Source organism: Trypanosoma melophagium (assembly GCF_022059095.1).
Source record: "Trypanosoma melophagium isolate St. Kilda chromosome Unknown ctg30segment0, whole genome shotgun sequence".
Lineage (NCBI taxonomy): Eukaryota > Euglenozoa > Kinetoplastea > Trypanosomatida > Trypanosomatidae > Trypanosoma > Trypanosoma melophagium.
In genome coordinates this window covers 401,199-415,865 of record NW_027125163.1, presented here as the reverse complement: position 1 = coordinate 415,865, position 14,667 = coordinate 401,199, and the positions used below count along the sequence as shown (strand labels likewise).

General features: G+C 40.5%; 6 protein-coding genes across 6 annotated transcripts; all 6 read left to right on the top strand.

The window, feature by feature from the left end:
• Positions 1 to 916: 916 nt before the first annotated feature.
• On the top strand, positions 917 to 3,889 carry LSM04_009687 (uncharacterized protein; the record flags this gene model as incomplete). The annotated part of the gene is made up of 1 exon (XM_067333759.1): positions 917 to 3,889. The coding sequence occupies one exon, from the start codon at positions 917 to 919 to the stop codon at positions 3,887 to 3,889; it is 2,973 nt and encodes a 990-aa protein (XP_067189554.1).
• Positions 3,890 to 4,245: 356 nt separating this feature from the next.
• LSM04_003787 (Dual specificity phosphatase) lies at positions 4,246 to 5,214 on the top strand (the record flags this gene model as incomplete). Its single annotated transcript, XM_067333758.1, has 1 exon — positions 4,246 to 5,214. One exon carries the CDS (start codon positions 4,246 to 4,248, stop codon positions 5,212 to 5,214), a length of 969 nt encoding a protein of 322 aa, XP_067189444.1.
• Positions 5,215 to 5,749: 535 nt separating this feature from the next.
• LSM04_004976 (phosducin) lies at positions 5,750 to 6,487 on the top strand (the record flags this gene model as incomplete). Its single annotated transcript, XM_067333757.1, has 1 exon — positions 5,750 to 6,487. One exon carries the CDS (start codon positions 5,750 to 5,752, stop codon positions 6,485 to 6,487), a length of 738 nt encoding a protein of 245 aa, XP_067189474.1.
• A 1,059-nt stretch (positions 6,488 to 7,546) lies between these two features.
• LSM04_004053 (Vitamin K epoxide reductase) lies at positions 7,547 to 8,071 on the top strand (the record flags this gene model as incomplete). Its single annotated transcript, XM_067333756.1, has 1 exon — positions 7,547 to 8,071. The coding sequence occupies one exon, from the start codon at positions 7,547 to 7,549 to the stop codon at positions 8,069 to 8,071; it is 525 nt and encodes a 174-aa protein (XP_067189452.1).
• An 806-nt stretch (positions 8,072 to 8,877) lies between these two features.
• Positions 8,878 to 9,900, top strand: LSM04_001360 (FCP1 homology domain; the record flags this gene model as incomplete). The annotated part of the gene is made up of 1 exon (XM_067333755.1): positions 8,878 to 9,900. The coding sequence occupies one exon, from the start codon at positions 8,878 to 8,880 to the stop codon at positions 9,898 to 9,900; it is 1,023 nt and encodes a 340-aa protein (XP_067189394.1).
• Positions 9,901 to 10,304: 404 nt separating this feature from the next.
• LSM04_001685 (WD40 repeat) lies at positions 10,305 to 14,351 on the top strand (the record flags this gene model as incomplete). The annotated part of the gene is made up of 1 exon (XM_067333754.1): positions 10,305 to 14,351. One exon carries the CDS (start codon positions 10,305 to 10,307, stop codon positions 14,349 to 14,351), a length of 4,047 nt encoding a protein of 1,348 aa, XP_067189399.1.
• Between the last annotated feature and the right edge of the window lie 316 nt (positions 14,352 to 14,667).

Here is a 14,667-nt window from a genome sequence, read left to right as displayed (position 1 = left end):
TCCAGCACTGTCCTTCCTCTTGTGTGTCCTGGGGTGTGAGGCATGTAGTGGAGGGGTGCATCACCTTTTTTGTGTCATGTTTGATTTCTATTTGCGTGTACAGTGCCGCGTGAGTGCTGACTGTGATGCCCAGGTGTCCTTGTTGGGTCTCCCGTACTCCGCCACTTGTGTGCCCCTTTGTTAAGAGGAGGGGTACACCGAAGAATCTCTCTCTGTCTCTTTCTGTGTGCGTGTGTGTGTGTATGTATGCTGAATAGGGACGGGAGACTTTGAAGGATGATGTGCGTGCGAGGCCAGAATGCATCTGGCGCTGAGCATGCTTGCTGGTGCATTTCTGTTCTAATTTGGCATTGCATTTCTCCGTGGAGCCCATTCATCGGAGAGAAAGAGAAATGCAGTCGTGAGACCGCACGTTTGGCCTGAATACGTCTTTGCATCCTCCGCGCGTACCGATATGAACTGTTGGAGTGTGTTTAACGAGAAGAGTTGAGTGCTGCTTGCTGGTGGAGATAGGGAAGAGAGGGGTGTTGACGGTGACTACGGCGGATACCGTGGAAACGAGGACATTCCTGTACGTCAATATGGGTAGCAAACCTGAAGTGTTTGTCTGCTGTGTGTTAGAATAAAGAAACCGAGTTGACTTTTTTTTGTTGTTGTTTCTTTTTTTTTTTGAATTGTTGTTTCTCTTGGTTCGTCACCGGATGACTTTTCTTTCTCTCTCTATCTCTCTCTGTCTCGCTCTTTTAAACACACACACTCTCTCACTGAGTTTCTCCCATTGTGATTTTTTTCCTGCATACACGTCATTCATTTCGTGTATTGTTGCGTCTCAAGAATCTGTTTTAAGTGGTATATGTGATAAAGCATACATTGCCGTTGTGGGGGTGTCTTTCTTTCTTAGGGACTTGTGAGGGATATGCCAGTCCATTCATCATCATACGATCACCTTATTATTTCTTTAACCCCAATACAACTAGTTGCCCGTCTTCCGCGAGCATTGCGTAGGAGTAGGGAGAAATATGAAACTACTGCGGAGCTCCTTGTAAAGTGGTTTGTTAGTACATCACGTAAAGGCCGTGTGGTCTTTTCTACTCAATTACCGCTGGAAAATACCGTAAATGCTTCGACAGAAAGTACTCAGATGATGTTTTCGTTAACAGGGATGGAAAATATTGTGTTTGAGGCGAAGATGCGTCGAAAGTCGCAAAATAAATGTGAATCCGATGCGGTACTTTACCAAAAAAAGATGCTACGTTTAGAGGTGACACTTCTCATGCGGAAGAGGAAAAACTCTAGTATTCATAATACCATGAAGGAAGTTTCTTTTAGAAAAAAAGATGTAGATGATTCTGTTTCTTCCATCTCTCTGACGAAGTGTTTGATAGATTTGAGAGATTTACTTCCTGTTGGAAATTTCTCGCATCGTGTGCGTCTTCAAATGGAACATAAACACGATTATATGGATGTTGATTGTGTTGTACAGTCACCACAGGATCCATTAACTCCAGAGGCATGTTTCTGTACTACAGTTGGATGCAGTAGTACTCCTACTGGTACTAGTCGTAGTAGTAGTAACTTTTCCACATCCACATCTTCTATAGTCTCCACAGGGGGTTCGGAAAGTGTTGCTACAAGCATTTCATATGATGCTGAGTGTAAGATAAAAGGAAAAGAAACTACAGAGATGCACAAGTCAAGTGTAATGAGTACAGAGGTTGTATCACTGGGTCACAAGAGTAGTAGTAAACATCCTTTAATGTTGACTACAAGTGACGTGCAGATACCATTGAGAGAAGAGGATATATCGAATGTAAAAGAGGTGAATAGTATTCACAACACAGATCATCATCATCATCAACAACAACAACAACAACAAAAACAAGAAGAAGAATTAGCAGAAGAGGAGGAGTCTTCAATGATGCTTACTATGGCCCCAATGCCAAACGCAGATCCATCAGATATTTATGAATATTGTGAAACTTCTGCTCATAGTGTGGCACTCTTCTATCAACATGGTGAGGGTCGCACTACATTTAAACCACCCTTTTCACCACTTCAACAAATTTTAAAGGAAGGTATGTCGTGGGAACAAGAGTTTATGGAACATGATCCGATGAAATTGTTTAACAAACTATTTCCTCAACACGCTGGTATATTTGCACTTATGCCAGCCCTTCATACTAGACGACGCGATATTGATTACCCTACCACACCCACATGGTTAGAAGTACCAACAACCTATCCACATGTTGCCTACTACACAACATCATATAAAATGCGTTATCGCAAAGATCAGAGTCTTGATGCGGATGAGTATGGTGTTATTGTGGCAGCTGGTGATCGGGTTTTAGCACATGTAATGAATGTAGCACCGACAGCCCCTCTTGTAGGGAGTGATCTTCGTTTAGAGTTAGTTGTTGAGATTATGCAAGGGGGACGTGTGCGGGCGGTGGTGTTTCTCTGCGTGCCAAGGAAATTACGGTTATTAATACGATCACAAATCACATCACAGAGGGTGAAGTTTGAGACATTAGTGCGGGAAACACTGTATGAATTGGCCAATCTCAATTCACATAAAGTTTCAAAGAGTATAATAGCACCAGCAAAAGAAACTCCATCACTTCTGCAGTTGAAACTTTCTTCTTCTGTAGATCCAAATATGTGGCGTAGACTTCGGAGTGCGGAGATTTTCTTACATGAATCTCACGTAGAAGTTATTCTCTCGCGACTTTATCAAATAGATCTCCCACCTCCTCGTGAATGTGAACCACTAGTGCGAACTCTTGAGGAACTTGTCTGTCGTCATCGTGAATCTGCTGTATCGGTACGTCTAGTAACTCTAATACTGATGCGTATTATTAAGGAACGCATAAATATGGAAGAACTCATTAAGGCATCACCAACACTTGCTTCAACACTTCAACAAGTATATGTTATACAACCTGTAAGGAACCTATTTACAGCCGAAGTTACCATACCTCAGTTCAATGACAATCAAACTTATACTAATAGTAATAATGAAAATAAAACTAACCTGTCAAGAGTAATAGATGTAGAAGAATTTTTAAAAACCCTTGATGTGAGTGCGGCTTTTCAACAGGCAAGAAAACGGCGTGAAATTTCTGCTATACGGAATGTATGGGAAGTACTTTCTGTGAATGTCGGTGATCGTGTGATTACGGCAGAGGTTGTGCAGCGTATTCGCAGTGAACGGATACTTCTCTCTTCAGAGAAACAATGTCATTTACTAAATGCCGCTTTAGTTTTACATATGGATTATGCACCAATTGCGATTGCTATTCTTGTTATCATGTTACATAATTACCGTTATAATGATTCACCTTTTTTCCATGATCTACAACCTTTAGCAGCAGACTTTATATTCGCCATTAAGCGCGCTATGAAAATATATCATGAACATTTTGTATATGAAACTTCCAATTCTCTTTTGTCTGTTCGTGATGCCTTTAGGGAGGCACTTGAGAAACGCGACTCAAACCTAACCTATTTTGAGAAACACTTTTTACCCGTATTATCAGAGGACTCTCTTTTTACGTGCAAGATTCGCTGCATTCATACAACTATAGGACTTGGAGAAGCTGATGCTAATACAGATGAAATGATTTTAACAGTTACGGCATCCTTTATATGTATTGGATCCAATGCCTTTCCGCTTATGCATATACAACGAGTACGACTGTACAAACACTGGTGGTGTTTACCAGCACTTTCTTTCTACATAAAAACACCCAGTAACTTTACAGCAGTATCTGTACATGACTGGAGAGAAGTGGAAACTCAACATGCGATGTCAATTGTTGTTTGGAAAAGGAAGGAGCTTCTTTCAGTGTTGCTCGAAATAAATAGTGAAATTTTAGTGGAGTACTAAATCACTCGTTTTTTTTTCATCATTATTTGTATTATTATTATTATTATTATTATTATTATTGTTATTATTATTCATCCTAAAATATTTTATCACGTTTCATTTATTACCGATGTAGGGACAACGGTACGAGGGAGAAATACAAAACCTGTATTTTAAATAAGCGAAAATGAATCATACATTGTATGAAATATAAAACGAACCGAAACTCCCTTGCATTTTGAATGGTGTTTTTTGTGCCATTCAACTGTTGATGATAGTAATGATATCTATCTATAACGATAGTTAGTGTTTCATGCATCTTTTTATTTAATTTTCTTTCTTCTTTTCTTTATTTGATTGTTCTTTTTACTAGAGCTATGGCTGCCCTGGAGAGAAAAACATTAGCAAATAAAGACAAACACTCTGCCAACTCTGGTCGAGCTCCTCTTTCATCCGAGTTGCAGCGTGTGTTTGCCGTTTTGCGGTTCATTTCACAACAACAAGAAGAAAAAGAAAAAGAACAAAATGAGAAACAAAAGGAAGATGTATTGCGTAGAGATACTAAAGAAAGCCATGGTAGGGACTCTAAAATGCGAAGAGAAGCAAACAGTACGATAAGCGGGCATAACAGTACGGGTAGAAACCGAGATACTATCGCACTTCCCTCCGCCAAGCCACTAATTATACCGGACGAAATTGCATTGCCCCTTGAAGAGTTTCGAATGGCCGTGACAAATCTTCCAGTGCAGAAAGAGGCGGTGTGTTCAACACGGAATGCCCTTTACAACGCACTTTTGCATTTCTATCCTAATAAGAGCCATGAGGTAGATGCACTTTGTAACAAGGACTCATCTCTGGGGGATCCTAATTCGGGGAGTGTGCCAACATTCATGTTAACGGGTGTATATACAATGCAGGGGATGCAAGAGATTGTACCAGGACTCTTTGTTGGTTCCTATCACCCAGCAACCAATAAGGAAATGCTCACTCGACATCGCATTACACATATCTTGTGTTGTATCGGTACCCAACCACGTTTTCCAAATGACTTTGTATACATGACCATATCAGCGAAGGATAATACTACGTATAAAATATCAGAGTTTTTTCCAAAAACGTCGGCGTTTATTGAAAATGTACTTATAAAACAACACTCCGCTGTGTTAGTGCACTGTGGGGCCGGTATCTCTCGTGCTCCTACTATAGCGGCCGCGTATCTTATGAAGAAGTTACGCCTAACAGCCGGAGCATCAATTTCACTTATTCAACAGAGACGTCAAGTAGCTTCACCCAATATTGGTTTTAGACAACAGCTACGTGCGTATCAGGAGGAACTTGGTATTTAACGAACCGTTTCTTTATTAAGAGGTGCGAATAGAAGAATAGAACTGTGTGCTTGTTTGTGTGAGCGGGTGGGAAAGTAAGTGATTTTTCGTTTGTTTATTTTTTTGTTTAACATAATGGCAGCAGAAAAGTTATAACAAAGAAAAAAGTAAACAAAATTGAAAAAGATACTTGTATGATGCGTTTTTGATTCCGTTTTTGGTGTATTTATTGCATCCTATTCTGTATTGTTCATATTGAAACGTTTTTATTTCTATTTTTTTTTGTTATCCTTATTATATATATATATATATATATATATATATATATATATATATATATATATATATATATAATATAATATAATGTGCTTCTCTTTACTTTTCTATGCCTTTCTCATCCCTGTTTCTCTTTATGTCTTTATATATATAAAAGGTCTTGTACAAGGAAAAAAAAAGACGGAATAAACACGGCGGCTGCAGAAGCAGAAAGCAATACCACCAACACCAACAATACTAAGAATAAGAAAAAAAAAATAGATTTTCTTTCTTTACCACGATGCTCGGGTCTGGAAAAAGCAGTGGAATGGTGAATGAGGCCACCAACCTCAAAGCCAATCAAAACCTCACCTCGGCGATTGAGCAAATGTCCACGCGGGAGTATATGAAGAATCGCGATATGGACGATGTGGTCCCCACACACCGCCGGCAGGTGGAGGAGGCCCCACATCGCAATAACGGCGTGCCCGTCTATAACCCCGCCGCAGAGAAAATACAAGAACGACTGGAACGCGGTGTGGTGCACGAGGAGGACATCGCCGCTGCCGCCGGTGACGACGACGACGAACTGCTCGAACTCCGCCGCCGCCGCATGGCGCAGATGCAGAAATTACACGCGAAGGAGGCGGAGTGGCGGCAGAAGCAACACGGCCAATACCGCGAGATCTCGCAGGATGAGTTCTTCAACATTGTTGTGCGGGAGAAGGGCGGGAGCGAGGATGTGTGTGTGCACTTCTACCACAAGGACTTTGAGACCTGCCGGCTGATGGACAGTCGACTCTCGCAACTCGCCCTCGCGATGATGGCGGTGAAGTTTGTGAAGATCGACGCGGAGAAGTCGCCGTTTCTCGTCGAGCGGCTGCGGATTCAAACACTGCCGTGTTGCGTACTCTTTCACAATGATATTGCGGTGGATCGCATTTACGGCTTCGATGGGTGTATGGCGGAGGACGGCTCGCTGGATACGCTGCTGCTGCGGGAACGCATCACACGTGCTGTGCAGATGGGAGAGGAGTGACTGCATGCACATAAATGATGGATATATACATGGAAGTAGTAGATGAGAAGAGAAAGAGAAAGAAGGAAAAGAAAAAAAAAGGAAACGGAATGGATAATAATAACGGAGAGGAGTGAGGGAGGAGGAAAATAGGAAAAGAGGAAGGACAAGTGAGAAAGAAAGAGAAAGAGAAAAAGAACGATAAATAATATAGATACAGACGAAAAAGACGATACATTAGTAATCCTTCACACACTACATCTCTTTTTTTTTTTCATTCTTTTTCTTTTGTTTATGTTGGTTTGTTGGGAATTGTTTGCGTAGAGGTGTACATGGAATCTATCTACTTGCTTCAACCGCATCAATAAACAACAACAACAGCAACTAGATGAACGCGTTCATTATGGTTTTCTACATGAAGAGAGGAGAAAAGAGAAGGGAGGGAAGGAGAGTGAAAGAGACGGGTCGCAGCTCCTTTTTATTTCTCGCTTATTTATTCTTGATGGGATGATTTTTCTTTTTTCTTTTTTCTCATCTTTATATTTTTCTTCTTTATATATATTTATATATATTTTCTCTTGACTTCTCTTCCTTCACATATACATCTATATACCTATAATGGTGCAATATTTGAAGAGGGCATCCATATTCTCGTTCGCACCTGTGTATTTTCTATTTTTCTCTTTTTCTCTGTTCATATAACTTTCTTTGTGTATCTGTGTTTGTGTGTGTTTGTGCATTGTGAAGCGGAAAGTGTATAATTATGAGGTTTAAATATACACAACGTATTTTATTTCGTTTATTTACTTCTTTTCTTTTTTATTTTTAGTTTCAGAAAAATAAAATAAAAATAATTACATCTTTCTTATTTTATTTTTTCTTCTGTTCGTTGTATTATCTTCTCTTCTTCGTACAACAGTCAGAAACGACAAGTGCAGGCAAACGAGAACTTGCAAACTATAGTAATAGAACAATATATTAGCAAACATAACGAAAAAAAAGAGAAGAAAAGAAATAATATAAAAAAAAACAAGAAGAATAACATCCATTACATATTGTATATACATATACATATTACTTATGAACGTACCACGATTATTACCCATTGTGGTGATGCTTGGATTTCTTCTCTCTAGTTACGCCTATTACGTGGAGCAACGCTTTATAAAGGCACAGGAACTCGGCCTGCAATACCGTGCTTACTGCGATGTGGGCATATTCTCATGCACACGTGTGTTTGCCTCCGAGTACGGCTCCATTACACAACTCTTTGGTCTGCCAAGTGTGTCTAATGCGGCGGTGGGAATGTTGTTTTATCTCACGGAACTCGCCGTGAGTCGATATCCATTGTTGCTCTTTCTTATGAGTGCGGTGAGTTGTGTGGTCTCTGCAGGACTATTTATAGTCTTAACTGTGATTCTGCATGATTTGTGTATGGTGTGCTGTTCTATTTATGTGGTGAATATTATTACTTGTATTGGGGCGTGGCGGTGGTTAAAGCAAATGCGATCACAGCAATCGAAACAAGCGAATAGGAAGAAACAAAAGGGAAAAGAGGAGAAGGAAGTAATAACGCAAAGAGGAAAAAAGGGAAAGGAGGTTTAGAAAGATGATATATAATGATATGATGATGATGATGATGGGTTTGCTTTCTTCTTTTTTCATTCACACATACATACATACATATTTGCCGATATACCCGTTATCTCCCTTTCTTTTTTTTCCTCTTTCCTCTTTTCTTTCACTTTTTCTTATTTTTCTCTGTCGTGTGTGCTTGACTTTTTTTTTATATTCTTCTTATTGTCGCTCTTTCAAACATATGAGTTTATAATAACTGTGATATTGCATTTCTGTAATGTTCTTGTTCTAGACACATTCTGAATATATATTAGGATCTCAAAAAAAAAAAAAACAAAGAAATATACACTTCTTTTCTTTCCTTTTCTTATTTAATGTATTCTCAACAGTACAAGAGGGAAGGGAAAGCGTTATATTTCTTACGTTTTTCTCTCCTTCTCTGTGAGTGCGATATCTTTCTCTTTCTGTGTGTGGGAAGACAACAAATAACGAGAAAGTTATTTCTCCCCTTGAGGATAATTACACTGTATAATTAGTTGCACACCCACTAAGAGAGACAAAACCAAAAAGAATATATTGTACTAAACACAAAGAGAAAAGGATAAGAAGAGAAAAAAAACAAGAACAACAAGGGATACACACATACCTTGAACGTAGACATACATAATAATCATTCGTGTCACACACGAAATCTCTCTCTCTCTCTACATATATATATATATATATATATATATATATATATATATAATTTTTTTATTTCTATTTCATTTTTGCTTTATTTATTTTTATTTATTTATTTATTTTGTCTATTTATTATTATTTTTTCACGTTAAATGTATCGTCAGTTTTGGTGCCGTTTCGGTCGCAGTGTTTCAGGGTCCTCATGGAATCGTTATGGAAACTTTGGTCAAACATCTGCGGCACCAGTTTCACCAAAACCAGAAAAACATTCTTCTGCTAGCAATATCTTCTCACGCGCTCAGTCAAGTATTCACATGTACGCTAATAAAGAGAATGCCTGGGATGGATACACAGATGATCGTTTTTATGGGGCTAAACGACTTAAGGAGTACTGGAAACGAATGTTAAAAGACCGAGGAGTACAGTACTATTTATTTGGTACTATTATTATAGCAGCCGCAGGAGGATCAAAGTTATGGCAACTACAGGAAAGCCAAAAACGTAGTGTGGGTCTAATTGGACCTAAAAAAAAACCCTATCGTAGTCGACTTACTGTTGTGATGGATGTGGATGAAACGATTCTTTCATACGGTGATAAGGCATTTCGTATGAAAGCTGGTATGATACCACGACCATACTTGGCAGAGTTATTAGATTATCTTTCATCTATTGATGCAGAGGTGGTGTTGTGGTCAGCTTGTAGTGAAAGGTATATGCGACAGGTACTTAGCGTTATTGATCCTACAGGGGTACGTATTTCACAGTATATTGTAGGTAATCGAGATTGGTTTACACATGATAATTATTATGAGAAGAACATTTGCTGGCTTAAACGTCCTCTAGAAGATACATTAATAGTGGAGAATCGGGCATTAAGTGTTCGCAATTGTAATGCCAATGCCATTCTCGTAGATGATTTTATTAGAGGTGAATACATGGATACTGGACAGGATCATCCTCCTAATGATCAAGCACTACGTACACTAAAGTCTATCATTCAAGACTTGGAACAATCTGGCCGACCCGTACCAGAGTATCTTGCAGATGCAAAACACAGAAATAAAGATATTAAAGAGATTCCATGCCATTTAGCGTTTAGACAACTACCAGATGAATTAGCACGTGGTGTGTTTTACTTTGTTGGAGCCAAATACAAGAAACATTCATCTGCGTAAATGATGATGGTGGAGGTTGAGTTACAATTGTCATTGTTGGTGTGTGGGTCGTGTCAACGCTTTGTTGTGGAGGAAGAAAAGAAGCGAAAAAAAAAAGGAAGAAAGAAAGCAAAATTAAGAGCAATGGAAGGAGCAAGGAACGAAGGAATCTCTCTGCATTATTAAAGAACTCTGATTGTATTTCTCATTTCTTTCTTTATATATATATATATATATATATATATCTATTATTTTGTTTCTCTCTGAAACATGGGGGATTGTTACCACTTATTAATGCTTCGTTTTTTCTCTATTTCGTTCTCTTTCGATCTTTCTCTCTCTCTCTCTCTCATATATATATATATATATATATATATATATATATATATATATATATACAAAATTAGCCGGCCGATAAAGAAAAAATGTCAGTTATGGAGTCAAGAGAAGGTTCTGGGCGAAGTCTTGTAAAGCGCCACGCCTTCGGCGTAAAGCCAGACGTGTATGGATGTCTAAATTGGGTGGAGGAAGGAACACTAATGTATCCAGTGGGAAAGACAGTGGCTGTACACAATCTTGGTGCTAATACACAACGATTCTTTGAGGCTGGTATTCGCAGTTCTGGTTTGACAGCACTCGCGGTGAGTGCGAATAAAAAGTTCATCGCCATCGCAGAAGGTGGGGCCGTACCACAAATTCAAATCATTGACTCCGTTACGCGAAAACGTCGAAAGGTGTTAACGGTACCGGATGTTGACAGTGATCGTTTTGTGGCAATGGATTTCAGTTCTGACGGTCGTCACTTGGTAACCCAAAGGGGTGGACCACAGTGGAAACTTTATTATTGGAACTGGGAACGATCAAAACCACTTGCTTTTACTTCTGTAGTGGCAGATATTATGGTGGATGAGAACTTACCACCGAATGCATCGGTTTCACTTTCTACATCGGAGTCAAGAGGACGAGATCAACACACGACAAGCTTTTCAGCTCCTCCTGTTTCATGTGCAACTATTTGTCCAGAGGATCCTTTGTTAATGGCGGTATCTGGATTGGGGGTGATGCGGTTTTACCGTTATGTGGATGGTGTACTACAGAGTCAAGCATTAGCTGGATACCCACTAGAGCGTACATCTAACTTCCTCACACATGCATGGATTTCAGGTCAACGTGTAGTAGCATCTACGCAGACTGGAGAATTATTGCTTATTGAGGGTAGCGTCTTTAGACGTTTATTACCTGTACCACCTCCTACAATAGCTCAAACAGAAAATCCAACTGTACTTTCTATTGTAAGAAGCAAAAAAGGATTTGTTGCTGGAAGTGATCAAGGTACAGTTGCTATTTACGAAGCTGGAGAAGGACTAGAGGATACGGAATATACTATATTATATATTGTACCTGTACCATTAAATGAAAATGCATCAGAGAAGGGAAATAATCCAGAAGGAGCTACAAAAAAACGTACTGGTACTTCTGCTACTACTAATGCTGTTTTTCCTGCTTCTACAGTTTCAGCAAACTCTGGAGCAGCTGAGGGTCCTGTTTCAAGTCCATTATTAAAAGCTTCTAAACCAATGTTTAATATAAATACTAGTGCTACACAAGTACCAGAAAATTCTTCGGCTGAAGAGACTCATACTTCATATTCACGAAGTGAAATAACACGAGTAGAAACACGTCGAGAAAACAGTGTGGTAAGACTTGCACTTGATCATTTGGAAGAAACTATGGTATTAGTGACTTATGCTGGACAAATACTCGCTTTTAATTTTTCTCAGGCATGGGCAGGAAGATCAATAGATGATCCACCACAGTTATTTCCTATTTGTCAATCATTTCATGTGGGAGGAATTGTTGGAGTAGATTGTAGTATACGAAGACCATATCTAGTTACTAGTGGTGTAGATAAAAGTGTTCGTATATGGAATACTGCTACACATCAATTAGAGATGTGTCAGTATTTTCCATCTCAACCAGGTGCAGTTTCTATTCATCCCAATGGTCTTTTTGTGGTAGTTTGTTTTTCTGATAAAGTTCGCGTTATGAGTATTCTATGGAATTGCCTTCATGAACACCGTGTTTTAAACCTTCGTAATGTTACAGATGTACAATATTCAGTGGGTGGAAAATACTTTGCATTAGCGCATGGAAATCTTATTCACTTGTATAATTCACTTACATGTGATTTATACGGACAATTACGTGGTCATCCACAGAAAATTCACTGTTTTCAATGGAGTGCTACATCTCCTTATCCTACTGATAATGGGATGACCTCTTGTTCTCTTGATGGACTTATTATTAATTGGAATATTAGTGAAATGCGTAAGGAGACTGAACACTCTGATAAGAGGTATCAGTACCAATTGGTTGCGGCAGATGATAAAAAGATATGGGCTGTAGGAGAACCTTCATCAGGAGTTGTAGATGTACATTGTAAATCTGTATTACGAGAGATGGAACGATTCAACGTTAATGAAATTAATGGGGGTTCAACTATAGCAGAATATGAATTTCGTGATAATTCTCTTACAACCCTTGCCATTGCTCCTAAACAACGATTACTTTTTGCTGGTATGGATGATGGATCTATAAAGTTTATGACATTTCCTTTACAAGTTGGTATCCAAGAAGCTCCTGTGGTGGCACACATGAGTAAAGTCACTCGTATGGCCCTTTCTTATGATGAGAGTACTGTATATACGGTGAGTACGGATGGAACACTCTTTATCTTTGACGTTCGTGAGGATGGTCGCAGTACGCAGCGTGACAGTGGCTACTATGGGGATGAGGTTCTTGTTCTTGCGAGTGATGTGGAGAATCGTGAGATTGCGATTGAGAGCCTGACCCTTGCGATGAACAAGCTCCGGACGGAGATTGAAGGTGAGGAGAAGCGGCGCAACCACGAGCAGAACACGCGGGTGCGGGAGCGGGCGGACGAGTTCAAGAGCGAAGTCGCCGCGCTGGAGGCGGAGTACGCGGCGCTCTGGACGGCCAAGGCGGAGCAGGAGCGGTCGTTTGTGTCGGTGAAGCTCGAGAAGGAGGCGGAGGCGGTGCCGCTGCTGGAGGAACTCGAGCGGGCCGGCCAGGCGGAGGTGCGGCGGCTCGAGGACGTCTGCGGGGACCTCCAGTGCGCCCTCGACGGGGGCCGCGCCCGACACGCCCAGCGGGCCGCCGCCCTCGAGAGTCAACTCGCCCGAGAGCGGCGGGAGGAGACGGAGCGCTTCGACGACGTTGTGCGGAAGCGGCGCGAGGGCCTCGAGCGGCTCGAGCGGCAGGTGCGGCGGGCAAAGGAGGCGAACGTGGAGGCGCGCCGCAGACTCGAACTCGACACAGACGCTGAACTCGAGAGTATTCAGCAGCGCAATAAGCGGGAACTCGAGGGCGGGCGGGAGGCCTATCTCCGGATGAAGGGAGAAGGCGCCATCATGCGAAAGAATGCCCTCCGCATGGAGAAAGAGGCAGAGGTGCACGCAAATGAGTTACAAGTACTGGAAAGTGCAAAGAAAGCACTCACAGGACAACTCTCAGAACTGAATCAACGTATGACACAATTACATCAGGATATTGAAGAACGCGATGCTATCATTGGTGAGAAGGAAAAGAAAATATATGATCTGAAAAAATTAAATCAAGAACTTGAGAAACACAAATTTGTACTAGATTACCGTATTCGTCAGCTTAAATCACAAATGGAACCACGACAGCGAGAGATTGCACGGGAACATAAGCGTATTAATGAGAAAAATATTGAATTAGAAAATTTACATCAGAATAATATTACACTGCGACAGAGTATTGAAGAATTAAAGTCAGATTTGGCACAACAACAAGTTCAGATTAAACATACACTTAATCAAATGAAAGATTTTGAAACCTACAAGTGTCGTGTAAAGACTGATGTTGGTGAACTCGCACCAGCTATGCAAGATCCTGCACGTTTACGAGAGGTGGTGGAACGTTTGTATCAACGACATGTTGTAGCACGTGATGGACACCGTGCGGCACAAGTTGATCCAGAGATTAAAGGAGAATTCAAGTCCCAATTAGAGTACCTAAGTACCTCTATCGAAGCATTGCGGCGTAAATGTAAGACAGATCAGGAACAACACCGATGTGAAGTCTCTGCAATGATGGTGGAGAATCTATCCCTTATTCGTGAAATTCATGAACTGCGGGCAGAGATTACCAACCTACGTAATTTATCTATTGCTGCTGCTGAGGAAACGAAGCGACAGAATCGTTTAGAACGTCTTGGTAAGAATCCCCTTGGAAAGTCTCAGACGAATGCGGCTTCAGGTGGTTCTTCAGCCGCAGGGGGAAAACGACCTGAAGCACCACAGGAATTGGAGGATAATCGCACAGAAATACGTCAACTGAGAGCCTTTGTAGAGTCCCTGCAACATGCATTGGCAGAGACGTCGCGGCCATCATCAGGTGATGGGTGCTCTCTTCCACCGATAAAGTAATCATTATTCAATTGAATTGTGACTCTCCCTGTTACTATTATTATTGATGGCACCTTTTATTCATTATCCGTTTTCGTTCTTCAGTGCTATGCGGCGCAATCCCCAATGTACAAGAAACAAACAAAAAAACAAACAAAAACAACAACAACAAAAAAAAGAAGACAGTTCTGTGATTCTATGAAGGACACAGGTTCCCTCCCCTATTGTTTTTTTTTTTGATTTTTGGAGGTGTATGTATAAAAAAAAAAAAAGAGAGGAAGGAATAAAAGGAAAGGAAAGAATGGGATGGATATGTATCAGAGTGCAGATAGATAGC